Source organism: Vitis riparia, chromosome 5, assembly GCF_004353265.1.
Source record: "Vitis riparia cultivar Riparia Gloire de Montpellier isolate 1030 chromosome 5, EGFV_Vit.rip_1.0, whole genome shotgun sequence".
In the NCBI taxonomy this organism is placed as follows: Eukaryota; Viridiplantae; Streptophyta; class Magnoliopsida; order Vitales; family Vitaceae; genus Vitis; species Vitis riparia.
The window spans coordinates 786,021-803,938 of NC_048435.1; the positions used below are offsets into that span (position 1 = coordinate 786,021).

The 17,918-nt window shown below is 36.8% G+C and overlaps 3 protein-coding genes and 1 long non-coding RNA gene across 4 annotated transcripts; 2 read left to right on the top strand and 2 right to left on the bottom strand.

Annotated features, from left to right (window-relative positions):
• Positions 1-453: 453 nt before the first annotated feature.
• Positions 454-1,703, top strand: LOC117915342. The gene is made up of 2 exons (XR_004651375.1): positions 454-495; positions 1,293-1,703. It is a non-coding gene; the product is annotated as an uncharacterized LOC117915342 (long non-coding RNA).
• Positions 1,704-10,394: 8,691 nt separating this feature from the next.
• Positions 10,395-11,759, bottom strand: LOC117914432. Its single transcript, XM_034829779.1, has 4 exons — positions 11,271-11,759; positions 11,012-11,152; positions 10,833-10,916; positions 10,395-10,730 (listed from the first exon to the last, which is right to left on the bottom strand). Exons 1-4 carry the CDS (start codon positions 11,757-11,759, stop codon positions 10,395-10,397), a joined length of 1,050 nt encoding a protein of 349 aa, XP_034685670.1.
• Positions 11,760-14,361: 2,602 nt separating this feature from the next.
• Positions 14,362-15,046, top strand: LOC117915381. The gene is made up of 3 exons (XM_034830950.1): positions 14,362-14,499; positions 14,729-14,817; positions 14,902-15,046. Exons 1-3 carry the CDS (start codon positions 14,362-14,364, stop codon positions 15,044-15,046), a joined length of 372 nt encoding a protein of 123 aa, XP_034686841.1.
• A 1,153-nt stretch (positions 15,047-16,199) lies between these two features.
• LOC117914434 lies at positions 16,200-17,428 on the bottom strand. The gene is made up of 2 exons (XM_034829780.1): positions 16,658-17,428; positions 16,200-16,559 (listed from the first exon to the last, which is right to left on the bottom strand). The coding sequence occupies exons 1-2, from the start codon at positions 17,426-17,428 to the stop codon at positions 16,200-16,202; spliced, it is 1,131 nt and encodes a 376-aa protein (XP_034685671.1).
• Between the last annotated feature and the right edge of the window lie 490 nt (positions 17,429-17,918).

Consider the following 17,918-nt stretch of genomic DNA (forward strand, 5'->3'; position numbering starts at 1 on the left):
CCTTAGGTACTACCTTAGTGGCCTTGAGGTACTACCTTAAGGGACCTAGGTACTACCTTAAGGTAAACTTGAACTCAACCACTCCAAAGCCTCGAGTCTTCCTTGGTGACCCTTAGACCATCCAATTATGTGGTTCTCTTCATTCCTCAAGTGCTCCACCAATGGTTTCTTGGGACTGTAGCTTAGGTACTACCTTAAGGGCCTTAGGTACTACCTTAGTGGCCTTGAGGTACTACCTTAAGGGACCCTAGGTACTACCTTAAGGTAAACTTCAACTCAACCCTCCAAAGCTCGGTCTTCCTTGGTGACCCTTAGACCATCCAATTATGTGGTTCTCTTCATTCCTCAAGTGGTCCACCAATGGTTTCTGGTACTGTTAGCTCATTAAGCAGTGGTAGGGATTGACCTTGGAAGGACACAGTAGTTTCAGTGGTAGATAATTTTTTGCAAACACCTACTGATCTTGTTGGCAAAGCACATGCCCACGACTTACAGGTTTGTATCTTCTCTGTGTGAAGCTTTTTTGTGGTACGTTATCAATAAGGCTATTTATGAAACATATTATGTATGCCATATCTTCTGTCTCTCTTTGTTTCTGTATGTTGCATTTATACATCTAGTTTCTCTGTGTCAGTCTATGCTATGCATGGTCAAACTTTCAACGACATTTGGATGGGATGCCTAAATAGATATGATATTTGGAGTCATTCCATCAACTGAGTTGTGTGTGATATTATGTGGTGACCAAAAACAGTTTACCATATCAGTATTCACTAAGGATATGAGCCAATAAAAATAGGGCATCCAGGTTCTCAATCCCAATATTTTGCCTCCATTAAAGATTAAACTTGTTATCTCTGTGAATGAACTAAACTCCATATGAGGGGAACTGTTTGAAGGTGTTGAGCTAAGAAACAGCCATGATGCACTAATTTTCACTAAATTATACATGGTTTTAGGTCTCTATGAACACGTTGATTCATGGTGCTCAATTTCCTTTAAAGGAAAAAGAAAAAATCCATGGTTCTGTTTGTCTAAGATTGCATCCGAGGATTTCATTTTCGGTAATTATTTTCTTAAGAAATTTGAAGATCTAGATATGTGTACTCTAGAAGAATTCTAGGATTCGATTTGTCCTGATCATGATCATGTGCAAATTTTGGTTTACTGATTTTAGTTTTATTTCAAAATTTTCTTGTTAGGAAATCTCAAATTTCTCTTTTTCATGTGCAAGTATTTCATAAGCATTGAGCAAAAGTCATCATAACCCAACTTGTTAATTGTGATGGCAGGTACACCCATACACTTATCGGAATGAGAACCAGTTCTTACACTTCAACTTCCATCAAGACCCATATGCAGAATATGATTACTGGATAAACAAGATAGGAGTTGATGGACTCTTCACATATTTCACTGGCAGCCTCCATGACTTTCAGGAATGGACCTCTCCTCTCTCTCAAGATGATGGTGATGATGATGGCAATGCTGCTAAATTGTTGCATAAGATTGCAACTTTAGTCTCCCTACAGGAAGGGATGATTGTGTAAAATGCAACTTCTCAAGACTCTAGCTTAGGGTAGAAATCTCTCCAATAAAATTATAGATTTCACACATTCTGCCTAGCTAGCTGTATGTTGGTCACTACCCAAGTACTCAAAACTATCCAATCTAATCAAATGAAGCTTGTTCTTTGAAACTAAGTTTCCGGTCTTCGTTAGAAGCTTCATCTTCTTTGGTGCAGCTCATTTTCTAACATTGCTTTTGCAGTATAGCTGGATTTGCCATCATCTATACTTGCTTAACTGGTGTTTGTTTTTCGGTTTAGCTTTTTCCATTTACCTATAAAAACTAACACCACCTCATTTATTTGAAATCACTACTATCTGTTGTAGCAAAAATACAAAGATATTGATAAGGAATGCATTTCTTTGTTTCCGTAAATTTTCCAATTCTTGGGAAATTATAACTCTATTTGGTAATTATTTTTAAAAAATAATTTTAAATTTTGGTTTTTTAACAATAATTTTTTAAAACTAATCACTAATGTTTTATAGAATTGTAAACCTAATTTTAAATTTATTTTTAATCGTTTTTAATATGTTTTAAAAATAATTTTTATATCTAATATTTTATTTTTTTTATCATTCTACATGTTCATATAATTATTGTTTTAAACAACCATCAAAAAACAATTTAAAAATATTTTCCCAAAAACACTATGTTTTTTATTTTTAAGAATAAAAAACAAAAAGCAAATTTATGATTGTCAAATGTTTTTTTTTTTTTTCTAAAAAATAAAAAATATTCTTAAAAGCATTTGCCAAACAAACCCTATATGACTTTTTCCACCCAAAACATGAAACCAATGCCTACTTTCTACACTCTTCTCCGCTTTTGGAAGTATTCTCCCATCTCAAATGAAGAAGAATTTCTTGACCAAGAACTGAACTCTACTTTTTATCACCACAACTGAGAAGCTGCCCTAAACCTTTTCTCAAACATCATAATTTTAATAAACTGCAGAACTACAAACCATTGTGGACTTAGCCATTAAACATGAAGAATGCAATCCCATCTCAAATTGAAGCATTAAGGTGCAGGACTGCAAATATGGGTAAATAACCGTTAGTGATTAACTAGATATCCCAAAAGTCGATCACATGGAAACCCAAGTCGTCAAACTGTTTTTAAGGTGATTTTTTTCTACAATGCAACAAAACCACATGTATGTCTACAAAACATATATTACAATAATGGTATGTGCATTCCAAGTTAGGATTAGCTTCCTCTATATTCAATGGGGATGTTGTCTTAAGATATATGAAGGGAACTGAAGGCATACGGATAAATATTCGTTATCCAAAGAACAAAATAAACTAAGGAGCCTATTGTGAAGTCTTCATCTTTGATATCTCCTCTAACAGTAATCTGGATTCAGCTGCATAATCAACTGGAACAACAGCCCTGGCTGTTATCCTCATCTTTTCTCGTTCATGTACTCATGTTGTGCAACAGTAATCCGGAAAAGATGAGGGCCCAAATAGCTTCCTTCAATTTCTGTTGGAATAGGTTCTCTTCTCCCTCCTGCAGAGAAGATTGGGTTTTTTAAACATCAGATTTGAATGCCAGAAGTTCATCCTTTTTTTTCCCATAGAACCCAACTAGGCTACCAAATAAGTAACAACTACATATGAATTAATGCATCAAATGAGCAACTCTTTCAAGTTAACTAAGATTTGGACAAACTCATAGATATTTCAATTTGTCAAGAGTTTACCTGTGATTTCAGCTTATTAAGCTCATCAGCAGAGCACCCAAATATCTCTCTGGCTTGTTCATTGAACAGAGAAAGCCATGCTTCACCACTAGCATCTGAATCTTTCACTACCATTATGTACCTGGAAAACAAAACAGAAAGGAACAAGAAACATCACTAATACGACTACTTTCATGAATTTCAACTACTATCGCTGGATTCTTATTGATTCAAATTCCATGAATCCTTACGTTAAACTGCACTCATCATCATTCTTTTGGCATCCTTCACACCAATACCCAGATCAATAGCATCTGTGACTTTCTTGTTGCATGTCTTACAAGCCCGGTACCACATTGTTTGATCAGGCTTGATGAAGCTTATGTATGCTCTGATGCTAAAAAAGGAAGGCTGTACAAAGACAAGCCCACATTATCAAAATGAATATGCTTTTAACTCAAAACTTGGCTAAGACAAGGTTGATCATGTTAGGTTATTTTAATGACATAATTATTACCTTGTCTTCACCCAAAGATGGGTTGCTGGTTACATGAGAAAGGGAAACCCTGTTATAGTACATGGACCTCACTCCAGCCTTAGATGAAGGACTGATATCAGACCCAATAGAAGCCATTGAGCTCCTTTACATTCAGAATCATACCTGTGAACAAGAACATATGGTCAGAAACACTAACTACAAGAACTAACAAGGTAATAGGTCACTGGGATGATTCCTTTACCAGGATATCAACTTTTTTTATTTGCGTGTATCTGGATTTACCAGTACAATACTTTCACTCAATGTTGACAGGTATACAACTAAAACAAGATATGAAGAGAACATTACAAAGAGGACTTCTTATCATTCTCATGTTTTTAGAATTGCCATAATAATACCAAAATTCAAGAAACAAGGGGAATTACCTTGGAAGTCTCCAACTTTGAGAGATTTAATTGCAACAATTGGAAATTAATCAGCATTATCCAACAATTCTGCCCTACATTAGTAGCATGATCATTCCACAAAGAGACCACAACAGTTTTCTTCCTACAATTCAAACGTCAATAAGTTCAATATGAAGCAACATTAGACCAAAGTAACCAGTGGACAAAAATAAAATTTTAGTCTAGCATACAAGGTTGCAATGACTGTCTTGCCTTTGAAGTGAGGATGAGACATCAAACTGAGCCCCCAGTGATGGAATATCAAACAAAACTTCAAAAAGATGTTTCTAAGCATAGCATGTGCAAGTTTCACTAGTTAACAACTACTACTTCCAGGACTAAAGCAAATCCATTAACATTAGACTTGTATAAGATGATTTTAGAACTTTCAAGAGAAGCATATAATAGGGCTCACAGTGGGAATGGATTTGGCATAAGATGGACCAATCTGTAGATGTCTTCAAAGAATCAAAGAGATACTGTCCATTACAAATTCAATATCAGCAGTATGCAGATATTCAATAGGTGTTATTCATGATGATGGACACAAAATAGAATTCACCATATCTTACTTAACAATTTCAGCTTCACCTCTCATATAGCAGAATTAGCTTGGCCAAATAGTAGGCAGAATAGAAATCAATTTCTTCAACCTAGCCAATAGTTTCTCATATTCATGGCTCTCTTAGAACTACGCACCTGCAAAGAGGTCATGGAGTAACCTCTTTAGTTGAACGTAATTTCATATACCAATGTATTTTTTATAGTCAGTTGGTAAATTAATCTAAAAGCACCTAACAGAAAGGGGTCACAATCCAAACATATCGGAAGTATGCAATGGATGCCCAAAGTAAAATGGTAAACCAAAAAATAGCTATATAGTTTTTAGAGGCTTCAGTCTTGGGCATCCTACATTTACAAACTAAAATCAAATAGGAAACAATTATATTATAAAGTCTGAGTCATGATGAGAATGTCTTATGATCACATCCCTTTCTCCAGCAGCCACTATTCCGAATTGTCAATCATATCTCATGTCTTTATGGTTGTCAACCATCTTGTTTTCCAATTGTCGCTGCAATTAAGAAATAATAATAATAATAATAACGTAAGTTTTATTTGTATCGTTAAGCACAAGGGCCTAGAGGGACAGGAAGAACTTGGGAGAATGTGGAGCTCCCTGATTCCATACTTCTGTGCCTGTGCCTGTCCATGTATTGAGAAGACTGAGGCACACCTTTCCAGATTCATACAAGTTAGGATTGACACGCAGCCCACCAGAAATGTAGTGTACCAACTGCATAAGATTTTAGGTTCAGAAAAACCGCGTAAGATTTAATCAGATGCAAGATAAACTTGTGCATGGATGTGTGCAAGAGCATCCAGGTACACAGAATAAAAGGAGCAAATTTTTCAGTAAGGGGAAGACCCCATCTCAAAGAAGGTTGCTGAAAATTAGAAATACACTCGACTGCATAGAAGAACAAGGATTTTGAAAGGAAAATATTTTCCTGCACTCTCAAAATGGGTTCTCCAAATCAGCAACACATCACGTATATACGTCTTTCAATACACAAACTGGAGACCCAAATGAAATAACTTACAGGTGGTTCATGAGGATACTCTGGAGGGAGGAAAATATCAAAAAAAGAAAAAGCCCATCATGATATGGAGTTGCAGATGGGCCAACAATGGCTGCCCGCAGGAGATCCATCATTTTCCTCATAGATGCGGACATAGATTGTTTCTGTTAAAATTACAAAAGGTCTAATTAATAACAGCCTGCGAACCAGGGTAGTGAGAATCTTCTTCACATGAATTAACCTTTCTAACTGCTATTAGTTCATACTCTCATTTCAATTTCACATTCAATTGAACATTATAAGGATCTATTGAAAGAAAAATACTTCTCAATTGTATTCTTTATCACTGTCAGCTGTCACACCATTAGTTTTTAGGAAAATAAATTGGATCACCTTCTACTATTCCACAAATGATATCACATTAAAAAAATGAGGGCCTTCTACTACAACTCACAACAAAAAATATCACCAAATTTATGAATCTGAGTTCATAAATTTGTTGAACTCTCAAAAACATAACACAATCGACTGTCATGGAATTTTTATAAACAATTGTTCATTTATCCCAACATTTGTTTCCCTTTGCAATAATGGACTCTACCACCATTTTCCAAACCCAATGATAATAAACTCCATTTATGCTCCGAGAAACCCCTCTTCATTTTTTCTATTTATGTTTAAACTACTCCAATTAACAGGTCCAAGGAACTCAAATTATATCCACATATAAAATGCTTCATAGCATAAATAGCACTAAACCACTAAAGTCAATAGAATAAAGTGCTAACCAGGAAGATTTTTCTCAAGCATGCTCCATTCTTGCTGAACCTTCTTCAACCAACCTTTTTTAACCTGAAAAGGGAGATAAAGAATTAACCTCACTATCTGGATGCATCAACTGGTATAACTTTAGAGAGAAATGAGGAGTGTTTCTGACCTGAGTCAATGCCAATCCCTTGCCAGCACTATCAACAAAGTGGTGGTCTGAACAATCACAAACCATATCAAACTGACTAAACTGTTCTGGATTCTTGCTGCCTGATGAAAATGGAAGATCTTTATTTCCACCAATCTCTTTGATTTCCTCCTTTATGCTTGTCTCTCCAGATGCCTGTAAGTCATCTACTACAATATGTTGCTCCTCAGTGCAAGGATTGCAAGAGTTTAATACTCCTTTCAGATGAGTCCCAGATTCATTTTCATCTTCTGAACAGTGGCTGGATGACAATTGGCCTGACAGTAATGTGGAATCAGGTGAACCAAATAAACTTGCTGCAATGCTCAAGAAAAGCCAATAGCCGCTCGAGGAAGGAGGGAGAAGTAGACTCCATGGGTACTTTTTGCAATCTTTATCAACAATATTGAGATCTGACACATCCTGGACATCGAAGGATTTCTTCAATATTTACCAAACCAATGTCAATAATACAAATAATATATCACTCGCTGAATTTCAAAACAGTTCTGCCTTAAGGAATTTACCCCAGTTCAATAATTGCTCTATGTTCTGTTATATTGGAGAAGATATGAGATATGGAATTTTGGAAATTATCAGCTAGAGTTTGGACTTGCAGTTCTAAAATTTCAATTATTCTTTATTTTCCCTATAATTAATTCATCAGGTATCAAATCAAGCATTCAGGGAAACTGAGGTACCCTCTCTCAATAGTGAAGTCCTGACATATACAGAGACTTATGATTAATGGAATGGATAGAAACTTGGATTTACCTTTTCTTTCCCTGGGGAAGATTGATTGTCGTCCTCAATCAACTCATGATTCAATTCCTCAATGTTTTCTTCGGGAGTTGTAGATGAACCTTCAAATTTATCTATTCGAAAGATTTCATTAGGAGCAACCTGGGGCAAGGTCATTCCAACAATGCATTCAGCAAGATGCCATGATGAACACTCTTCAGTTCTATGTGAAAGCAAAATGTACAATCAATTACAGGATGGCTTCCATAAGTGGCAGAAGTTGGTAGCGTGATATATCAATCTCAACTAGTTTGGAAAGCAGCAGTTATTACCTTTTTTAAAACAGGAATTTGGTGTAGAATGAAAATAAACTTCACACTTTTAACCCACCCTTCCCACATTTTCTTCGCCAAAGTAACAATTTTCACAGAAATATAAAAAATGAGAACTAAATGGTAGCATAGACCACTAGAAATAATGTGGATTACACTTAGCTACTACCAGTTCAAACTCATCCAAAAGCCCCAGTCAACTTATGTAACTAGTGGCACGTAATATTCAAATAGAACAATGAGAGACTAGAGTTCATACTGGGTTGTAAGACCAGTAGCCATTTCACCTTGACACCACCATCTTTGAAGCCCACTACATTGCCAATATGGGATGAATAATATTTATCAGAGTACTCGTTCTGATCTTTACTGCAAGTCTCACATTTAAGGGGAGTTTCTTTGCCCATACCCATTTCTGCAATTGCATTATTATTGAAATTCTGTCCATCAGCTTGATCAACAAGCTGGTTCCTTTCCAACCTAAACACGAAATCACCAAGACAGTACGAGTAATTGGAATCCATAGAGCTCATTCAAGAATAAGCTCATCATTACATCTCCTGAAAAAAACAATAAAAGAAAATAAATAAATAAAATCAATGTCTTGATCTTTTTCACAAATAAAATCAAAGTCTTAATCTTTTTCACAAATGAAATCAAAATCTTAATTTTTTTCACAAAAGAAATTATGACTTAATTCTGTTTCAATTGGCATGTATTGTTGTATGTCTATTTAAATTCAGAAATGGGGAAGAAAACCAACTGCAGTCAACAAAGCCACTTCCCAACTGGTTGAGTGGGACCTTTCCACTTGATTTACATGACATGCATCCTATTAACCTAGGTGTCCCTGTTACAGATGAAAGAAAGATTATGGTCTTGTCGTTGTCTTTATTTTTATTTGTATTATTATTATTATCTTTTTTCAATAGAGGAAACACTGAATCTTTATTATGATTGGAAAGGTAATTCCCTCAAATATAAATTTTCAAGAGAAACAAACAACAGAGAAAAAAATAGGGGCGCACCTTCTGATTATGCACTCCCAGACCACCACCCCACTCTCATGCAAGTACGGTCATCATTGACCTTGCCTGTCCAAGGTGCCTCTATTAATCAAATTCGACACGCCTTCAAGACCTTATCTCTAGCATTATTTGCCGCATTAGTAACCAAAGTAACGACCAGCCTCAGTCGATATAAATGCATCTTGTCCTGCACAACACACACGAAAATCATATGCTGGTTTGGTAAAAATTCAAATAAACCAATTTCTAAAGTATTGGTTGCACTTACCTCCGCAATTGAATGTGCTAGTGTCGCCCCATTCCAATGTTCCATGTACTTGATTGCGAACATGCCACAATCATATCTACACCACCAATTGCATTACACCAATCATATGCATACATCAAGCATAAAAGACAAATACATAGTACCGGCATATTTAATGATACGTCAAATAATAACGGTTAAAGTAATCTACCCATTTAGTTGTTGCACAATTTGGGGTTGCACATGCTGGAATTTTGAGACCTCCACTCGCCTGAGCATGCCATGAGCATGGAATGCTTGATCAATTGCATCAGACAAGCGTCTCGATACGGCACTTATCACGTTACCCCTTCTTAAAGGCAACGAAGATAAGATTTCAACCCTTGAAGCTGGAATATTGACCACGTGCACGTGCCAATGGTTGTTGTCGCAGACGGGAAAAAAATAGCTACACACATATTATGACATTGCCATTAATAAGTTAGTAGGCACTATATATGATAATTAAATGAAACAAAGACTTTGACCTTGATGCCATTGTACTAGGTTTGACGTACCATATCACAACTAGGAAATCATGGCCCACAAATTCAGCATGAAGGAACATCGACACCGCTCTTTGATTTCATGCTTTTTGGCCTTTGGCGTAAGGCTGGCTAGCACCACCTGTCCATTTGTTCTTACAGCTCACCACATAGTCTCCAATTTAAAATAATAGATAAACGCATTAAAGAATTATGATTAAGGCCTCACGGAGAATGATGGTCGAAATAGTGTCGCGCGGTGGTACATCTTGTTCTGCATTCATCATTCGGCAGACCAGTCCGATAACCTGAAAATGTACACATGTAAATGACCATAAAACATAATAATGTGCATCTTATATAACAACCAAGGCATAATAGAATTCTTTGAGACATACCGAACTATTTACCCAACGGCCTCCATTGAGCGAAGAAAGCTCATCCCGTGTTATATATGTGCATGCATATCGCACAAGATCTCGCTGCATTGTCAAAAATGTGTTAAGTCAATAGCCATAAACATTAACAATAATGTCAACTTTAACAATAATGGTGAATTCATGTGAAGTACCTTGGCTCACCGTCTTCTGGACAACGCATAATCCGCACCAACCTTCTTGTTGGCTGATTTTAGGAATAGTTGAACACATTGCGAGACGAAAGGGGATTTGCAAATGGCGGCTGGCTTAACAAGCCTTTTCGCTGTGTGTTTAACTCTCCCCTAGGGGTAGGAGTAGGCTCTTTGCTGCCACAGCCTTCTTGAACTCCAATTTGCACCCTTTAAGTGATTGCAATCAGCACTCTTTTGTGAAGGTGGAATGTGTCGTGGTCAATACATGGGCCATCATCTACTGCTGCATCGGTGACTCTTTGCTGGCCAGAATGAGTGCTTGCGGCACCGGATCCTTTTCTCATCATTTCATCACTACAAGGATGCACACCGGTGCTTCCCTCGTCTTTCTTTCTTTCTACATTCACAGCTTCTTGTGGTGGGGTGAGTGCACACCCACTTTGTCCTCCACTGGACCTTGCACGTAGTGTGGCAATGTCTTGTGCCACAGATGAAGCAAGGCTCATAAGATGTTCAGAATTCCGACTCAGCCGAGCTTCAATGGTCTAGTGTTAGGGAGAAGGAATATCAATTAGTACAATCAACTAGAATGAGGATGGTGCTCAAGTTTGTTTGTAAAGTCATAAAGTCGTAGTGCCATGGCGTACCTCAGTTGGGTCATCAGAGTGTGAGGAACCCGCCTCGTATGGATGTCCATCATTTTGTGCAGAAGGTTTGCTTTCCTGTATGACCTGCCCATACATCAAACAAACATTGATGATTACTTTGAAACATAAATTAATGATAACACCCAACTACGTTTTTGGAGGGCTGAATTTTAGCATACCTGGACATGGCCATAATTGCCATAGGTGTGTATTTCGGCAGCCAAGCGCCTCTTGACTTGCTCATCTGTCCATGCAGCCGAAAGTGGACTGCGGACTTCAACTTGGAAAGCCGGCATAGAGAACTTGCTGATATAGAAAAGCTGTGAAGTGGGAACCAAATATAAGTTGGTTAGAGAAGCTATTACAAGATTAACAAAAGAAGAAATTATTTTGGTAGACGCATATGACATTAATGTGGAGAGGTTGAGAAATGAATACCTGAAGAAACAAGACACAACCTCTAATGTATGTCGGGTGGCTTGTACGATAGTCCCTTATCCCATCCTCGACATATTGGAGAACAAACTTGGCCCAATTTTTGCGCACCCCCACTTCACTATCCCAAACCGTGTCCCACAAGTCATGCATACCTTCTTGTTTTGAGTTGGGGGCAAGGATAGTGGCACATGCGAAAATGAGGAAGGATTTCATGAATTCTTCGCCAACTGGTAGATCACGCAAATTAGCTTCCAATATTTTGATGTCGTATGTGCGGTTGGGTGTGCCACGCCTATTGTAGATGAGAATGTCAACGCCATCGTCCGGGATGCCTAGCACCTCTCTAACATCTTTGGGCGTGACTGGGACAGCAACTCTTGTATCCATGCATAAGCGGTGGTAGCCAATGTCGTAGCTGGCCACTATCCACGTTATTAGCTCATAACGCAATTCTTTACAACCAAGCTGCAGCAAGCCTCCGAATCCCATATCACTGATGCATTCTTCTTATCCATTGGGAGGGTATCCATGATTGATAGGAATTTCTTTCCCGAGCAGCGGGATTTTGGTAACTTAACCTACAACATGAAAGAAGAAAAATATATTACAAATATGTCACAATTCCAAAGTTAAGCCTCAAGAGTAATAGTTTTAAAAGTAGGTTAAAGGGCTATCAAATATTTTACCGCTTCAAATCTTGGTGGAACATGGCTTCTCCGCTTCCTTTGTCTGCTATCCATGTGCTTAATAAATGAAGTGCTTCTTTTCCTTGAGTATTTTCAGCAACGGTGTAGACTAGTAGTTGGGGAAAATTATGCACCAAGAGATTGTGAATGGAGCATCACCGTGATAATAGCAATATAAGGGGTAGATGCTGCATCTGCACAATGAAATGAGCAGTTTTATATATGTATTCTTCATTAACAGCATAACAATCTTAACTAGTGCTCTAACTTTCCACTTGATCTAATTATAAAGGTTTTGATAATGATAATTATGTTTCCTTACAAGATACTGATACGAAAATTTCTAATTCTTTTGGGGATTATACTGCCTTGAAATTTTTAGTGAAAGGGAAAGAAAAGTAACAAGAAAAATTAACATCTTAACAAAATCATACCAATTCAGCATCTCTCTCACACACAATTTGATTATAGTCTGTGGTGAATGCTTTTGCTTTTTCTTGGTAATGCTTCTCTGACATGAATCAATTTTGACCAATCAAAATGTTTTCCGGGGTCTGGAAATGATTTCTTATTGGTGAAAAATATAGCTTGGTGCTGTCTTATAACACAGCATAGTATGGAAATCAAAATAAAATCTCAATATTCTGTGTTTGGGTGAATGATTAGCTATATATGCAGAGATTGAAATGGTAGGATTTATGTCTGAATAGTTACCCTTATGCACCAACTACATTTAGCATTGTCACAGTATCTTAGAAATGTAATCATGTTTGGCTATTCTTTTTAAACTTGATTTCCATTGTCAATCATATCATTGACACTTCTTGTAAGCATACAGTGACTCACAATGATCAGGGTGTTTGATGAACTTGTTGAGCTCTACTGAATGATGCTTTACTATAGATATAGGGATAATGTTGCTTATGATGTGATTACATACTTTAAATTTGTTCTATCATGCATTGGCTGAAAGAAACTATGGAAAGCTCCAGTACCTTTTGTCAATAATTGTAACAAAACTCTCAAGACATATTAAATTCCAAGTATCTTTTCTCAACTGAAGGAGAAAAAAGGGAGACATGGGGGAGTACTCTATTTATTATAAACATGAAATAGTTTTACTATTATTATGAAGTTGATATGCATGCCATGGGTGGTTGTTATATAATATGCTAAGGCTGATTTCATCAGTTGAGACTTATAATTGTTGAGTATCGTTATTGGACCAATGCATTCACCATTTTGTGGACTTTAAGTTTCAGAAGATAAATAATTGATGTAATGAGCAAGCCGTGGAACTTCTTTTACAGGAAGAATATATATAATAAGAATCATTGTAAACAGAATATATTGTTCCCCTAGCTTCACTGCCCTTGAGCTGTTGAGGCTTTACCCTTTAGATCGAATTTGTATGATCAGAAAATGACTATGTGAATTCACTCAAAACAATAGGCACATCAAAAGAAAAAAAAACCGAGAATTGTGTATATGAATGAGTTTGAGCAAAATGGGAAATACATAGAGAAAGGACCTTCTTTTCCACCATTTACAGGAAAGGGAGGAGGAGGAAACATGACAAATACAAAAATTGTGTATCCTAAAAGCGAGAATTGTCAGAGGCTTGGAGATGGTGGTGGTCCTGCCAGAAGATGAATCTGCTTAACAGAGTGCTCCAACTGTATATTTGTTTGGGAAAAAAAAAAGTTCTAAATGCAGTTATACCAACTGGAGGAGCTTGTCTAAGAATTTTTCAAAATTTTATGGATCTCATGGCCCCATTCTGATCCTCAGATAGTTCAGCCCCTGATGTAGCACTGAGCATTTAAATTCTACTTACTCCTGTAAAAGGAATGCCTATATACAAGCTTGGTTTTGGTGTTGTAGATGGACCATATTCTCTAGGTCTTTACCAGTCTTTTGAGATTGAAATGTGTCTATTATTGAAAATGACTATTCTTTTTTAGGGTTTGCTTTTCACATTATTTAGCTTTTTTAATAGCATAGCCTTTTCAGAGATGTAAAAGAGTCGATTGTTCTGCATCTCATTTAGTCTTTGTTCTCTCTCTTTCTCTCTCTTTTTTTTTTTTTTTCTTTTGATCTTGGGTGAAAAACAATGATGTAATGTTCTATCCTTTACCTTAAATTGTATAAAATCAAAATAATAGCCTCTTGTTTCTGATAAAATATTGATTTTGGTTACTGCACTGGGCTGTTGAGTACAATCACTTCAAAAATAGCAAGTTTGAGATTTATCTCACCTTAATTGCTTATGTCATTTCCTTTTGTATATTCTTCCTTATTCATTCACAAAGAGAAAAGGAAGGACAGAGATAATAAGAGGATACAGAAAGTTAGGCAACAACTAGGGCTTCTTGTTTGCAATGTTGGCTTGTTAGTAAGATGTAATGCTGCCTTCCAAAACAGCAGCTATGGAGATCAAATCTTACCAGAATCAGGCTGGAGCTCTTCTTAAGGAATATGTGCTAGCAGATTATTTTATACCCTATGCTTCGATTATCGGTGGTCTTGTTGCTTGCAAGATGGTATGTTCTCATCATTCCTTTTAATGGTTCCAGTATAATAGGTGCACATAAATTAGTCCAATTAGAGCTATTATTTACATTTGCTGCATATAAAATCAAATCTTAGTTCTTTAGGTTTTCCTCCTATTATTTTTTTTCTTTTCTTTTTAAAACAAGTTTTGAGGCTCTTTTTACATTTTATTTTTATATTTTTTTCCTTTGTTTCCTCTTAGAATTCTCTCTTTTCCAGGTCTATGATCTTACTCAGTTGATCAGTGCAGTTCATTTTAAGAGCTTTTCCAGCCTTTCAAAAGTCCAACGTAATGAGTGGAATAACCGGTGTGTAAATATTTCCACTTAGTTCAAATTTATTTATCTTACATTATTCTATAATTTTTATATCTGTCTTTACTGTTGTTGCAGGTCTATATCTACTTTCCATGCCATTTTTATTACAGTTATGTCATTATACTTCGTGTTCTGGTCTGATCTTTATTCTGATGAACTACTTGCGGGCTTTGTTACATTTCGGAGCTCATCACTATCTACATTTTCTTTGGGGGTATGATTATTTCTTTTTTCCCCTAACCTCTTTGGGTTCTTTTTCTTTACTTGAACCTTTTAAGATGGTCTTAGGTCCTAATTTCTGTTTTATTTAGATTTGGGATATCTTTCATGCTTGGCTTTGTATAATGTACCTTTGGGAGGGCAAAAGGACTGTTTTAGTCAGAACAAGAGCAACAAAATAAGCAGCATTCTTCTACTGTATTTGTTATCGACAAGAAACAGAATAGTTTCCTTTAGCGCTATCTCTTCCAGGTGAAAAGAAAAGAGACCTCAATTGATGTCAATTTTGTGGAAAGATTGAGCTATTTGTCTCTCATTGTATTAGATATTGTTTATATAGTGGTTTTTGTTGGCTATTGAATTCATTCACTGAGTTTTTGCCATTGAAAGCCTACATATTTGGTATTAAGGCACTTCAAAACATGTTTTGGTAAGGTTATTTCAGGCGAAAATGTATACAAATTCAGGCCTTAAACAATGTAAATTAGGGCAATTCTATAGCCAATCAGATATCCACCTTGCATAAGATTGTATCCTTTTCAGCCGAAATTATGTTGCTTGGTAAAATGTGAAAAATATGTGGCAGCAAGATCAAGTGGAAGGCTAGAGCACTAGTTAATACTTACAGTATCTAGAAGACTACCTTTACCAGTTGAAGATTTTTCTTAAAGAATTAGATTTGTATAAACTGCATTTGTATCAGTTGATCAGAATTAATCTCAAATAGAATAAAAATGAGTTTAGAGGTCAAAGAGAATTCATAAAGTTTACATAAAACAGTTGTCCCTATGTTTGTGAATGATGGATTTTGATTTACAACCTATATAAGCTTGTTTAGTACACCAATAACATTTGTTCAAGTATTGTACAACACAATTCTTAATAAATGGGAGCTTGATATTTACAATATACCTTAAATTGGATTAAAAAAGTACACCACTATATGGTTTTCAACAAGATTAGCCTACTAAGAAATGAAGCAAAAGGAATTATGATAAAATTCTTGATGTAATATTACCCATTACAACACACCAATGATCAGTGTTACATATGTGTTATCGGTTGGTAACAACCTTTAGAAGAGTGTTCAAAACATGTAATGGATAAACAAAAACACATAGTTTCAGTCATGGAAGAATGTGACAGCATTGCACTTAAGACAAAGGGTTGTTGCACGTTTTCCTATTGTGCCCGGAAGTATGACATCTTGAGCAAGAGACAGTCCGTTTATCTTGAAATTGGGACTCAATGCGCTTCTTTCTTGGTCTGCCGGGAGGCCGCTTGGTATGGGGTGGGTTAAGAGAGAGGAAAACTTCACCGGTGATAGATCGAACCAAACCATCATTACCGACCATTGGCATGTCATGGGTCTCTATACCGGAGAAGGAGCCCGAGTAAATCAGCTCTTGCATTGGGAATTTGTACCAATCTTGAACAAAATCAACAACATTCTGACCAATGGAAAGAATAACGGCTGCCGCATGTTCACAAGGATGCCCAACATTTCCCAACCCCTACATGTGCAAGTACGCTTTATAATGTCCACATTCAAGAAGGTGGTTCCAATAGAAACCCCAAATATTCCGTTCATGAAAGGAGTGACCGGATACACCTCACCCTTGGCAATTTTCTGCTGAACTTTTTCTTCAATTTGTGGCCCTATGCATCCCTTCCAATTGTTTGATTCCTCTTTATGTTTGAAAAGCATAGAACCTAACTTAGCCATATGCTCCATTAGAAATGTACAAATGGAGTGATGTCTTTCATTCCTTAGCCAAGCATTAAACGACTCGGCAAGGTTTGTGGTCATTTTATCCCATCTTTGTTTTGGGAATTTGGACATAGCCCAATGTTCGGGTTCATTTTCTTCAACCCATTTGGCCAAAGCGTCATTGTATTTCCGTAGTTCAATCATGGAAACATTGTAATCGTGCTCTAACCTTGCATAGGCAATACTATCAAGGAATTGGAGTGCATTTTCTTTACCTTTGTTCCCTCTTGTGTTATGTTTGCTCAAGAAAGAGCTGAAATTTTCCTTCAAGTGACGGTAACAGTAGGCATGATTTTCAAGCCCAAACACTTCAGGAACACTACGAAGGAGAGCGGGATGTCTATCCGAGATAATAACGACTTCCTTATCTCCAACAAGCTTCTTCAAATTTTGCAAAAACCAAGACCAATCATCATAATTTTCTGAGCTCATCACGCCAAAGGCTAAGGGGAACATGGCATCATTAGCATCGTATGTGGTCGCCGAAAATAATGCACCCCTATATGGCCCACTCATATGGGCGGAGTCAATAGCTATGATTGGCCGACACCCCATTGCAAACCCTTGGATAGATACCGAATGAGCAACAAAGAGTTGCTTCAAAATGTCCATCACTTGAATGCCCCAACTCAATAATGCTTCCCGGATTTGTTGCAACCATTTTCTCACACATCCAAGGCAACAATTTGTAATAATATTTGGGTTCTCCATAAATGCGCTCATTTGCCTTCTCCTTGATATTCCATGCTTGAAGATACGTCAATTGCATCCCATGTTGCCTTTGAAAGTCCTTACAAATTTGGCGGGTTGGTAATTGGGAGTGGACCGGATGACATCATCAATAAGCAATGAAGCCCGATTAGATCTCACTAAAGGTTGGCATGCAGCAACATCTTCCAAACTATGATTATGATGGTTATGAAAAGTGTGAACCTGGACAATGTTTGAATCCCCAATTGCACGAGCTGTGACTTTCCAAGGACATTGAGCAACTGTGCAAACAACTGTCATGTGTTTCGTACTATTCCTCTTGAAGCGATAACGGAATCTATTAGCAATTGACATCAAATAAACGGCATCACGGAACTCGGCAGCATTGGGG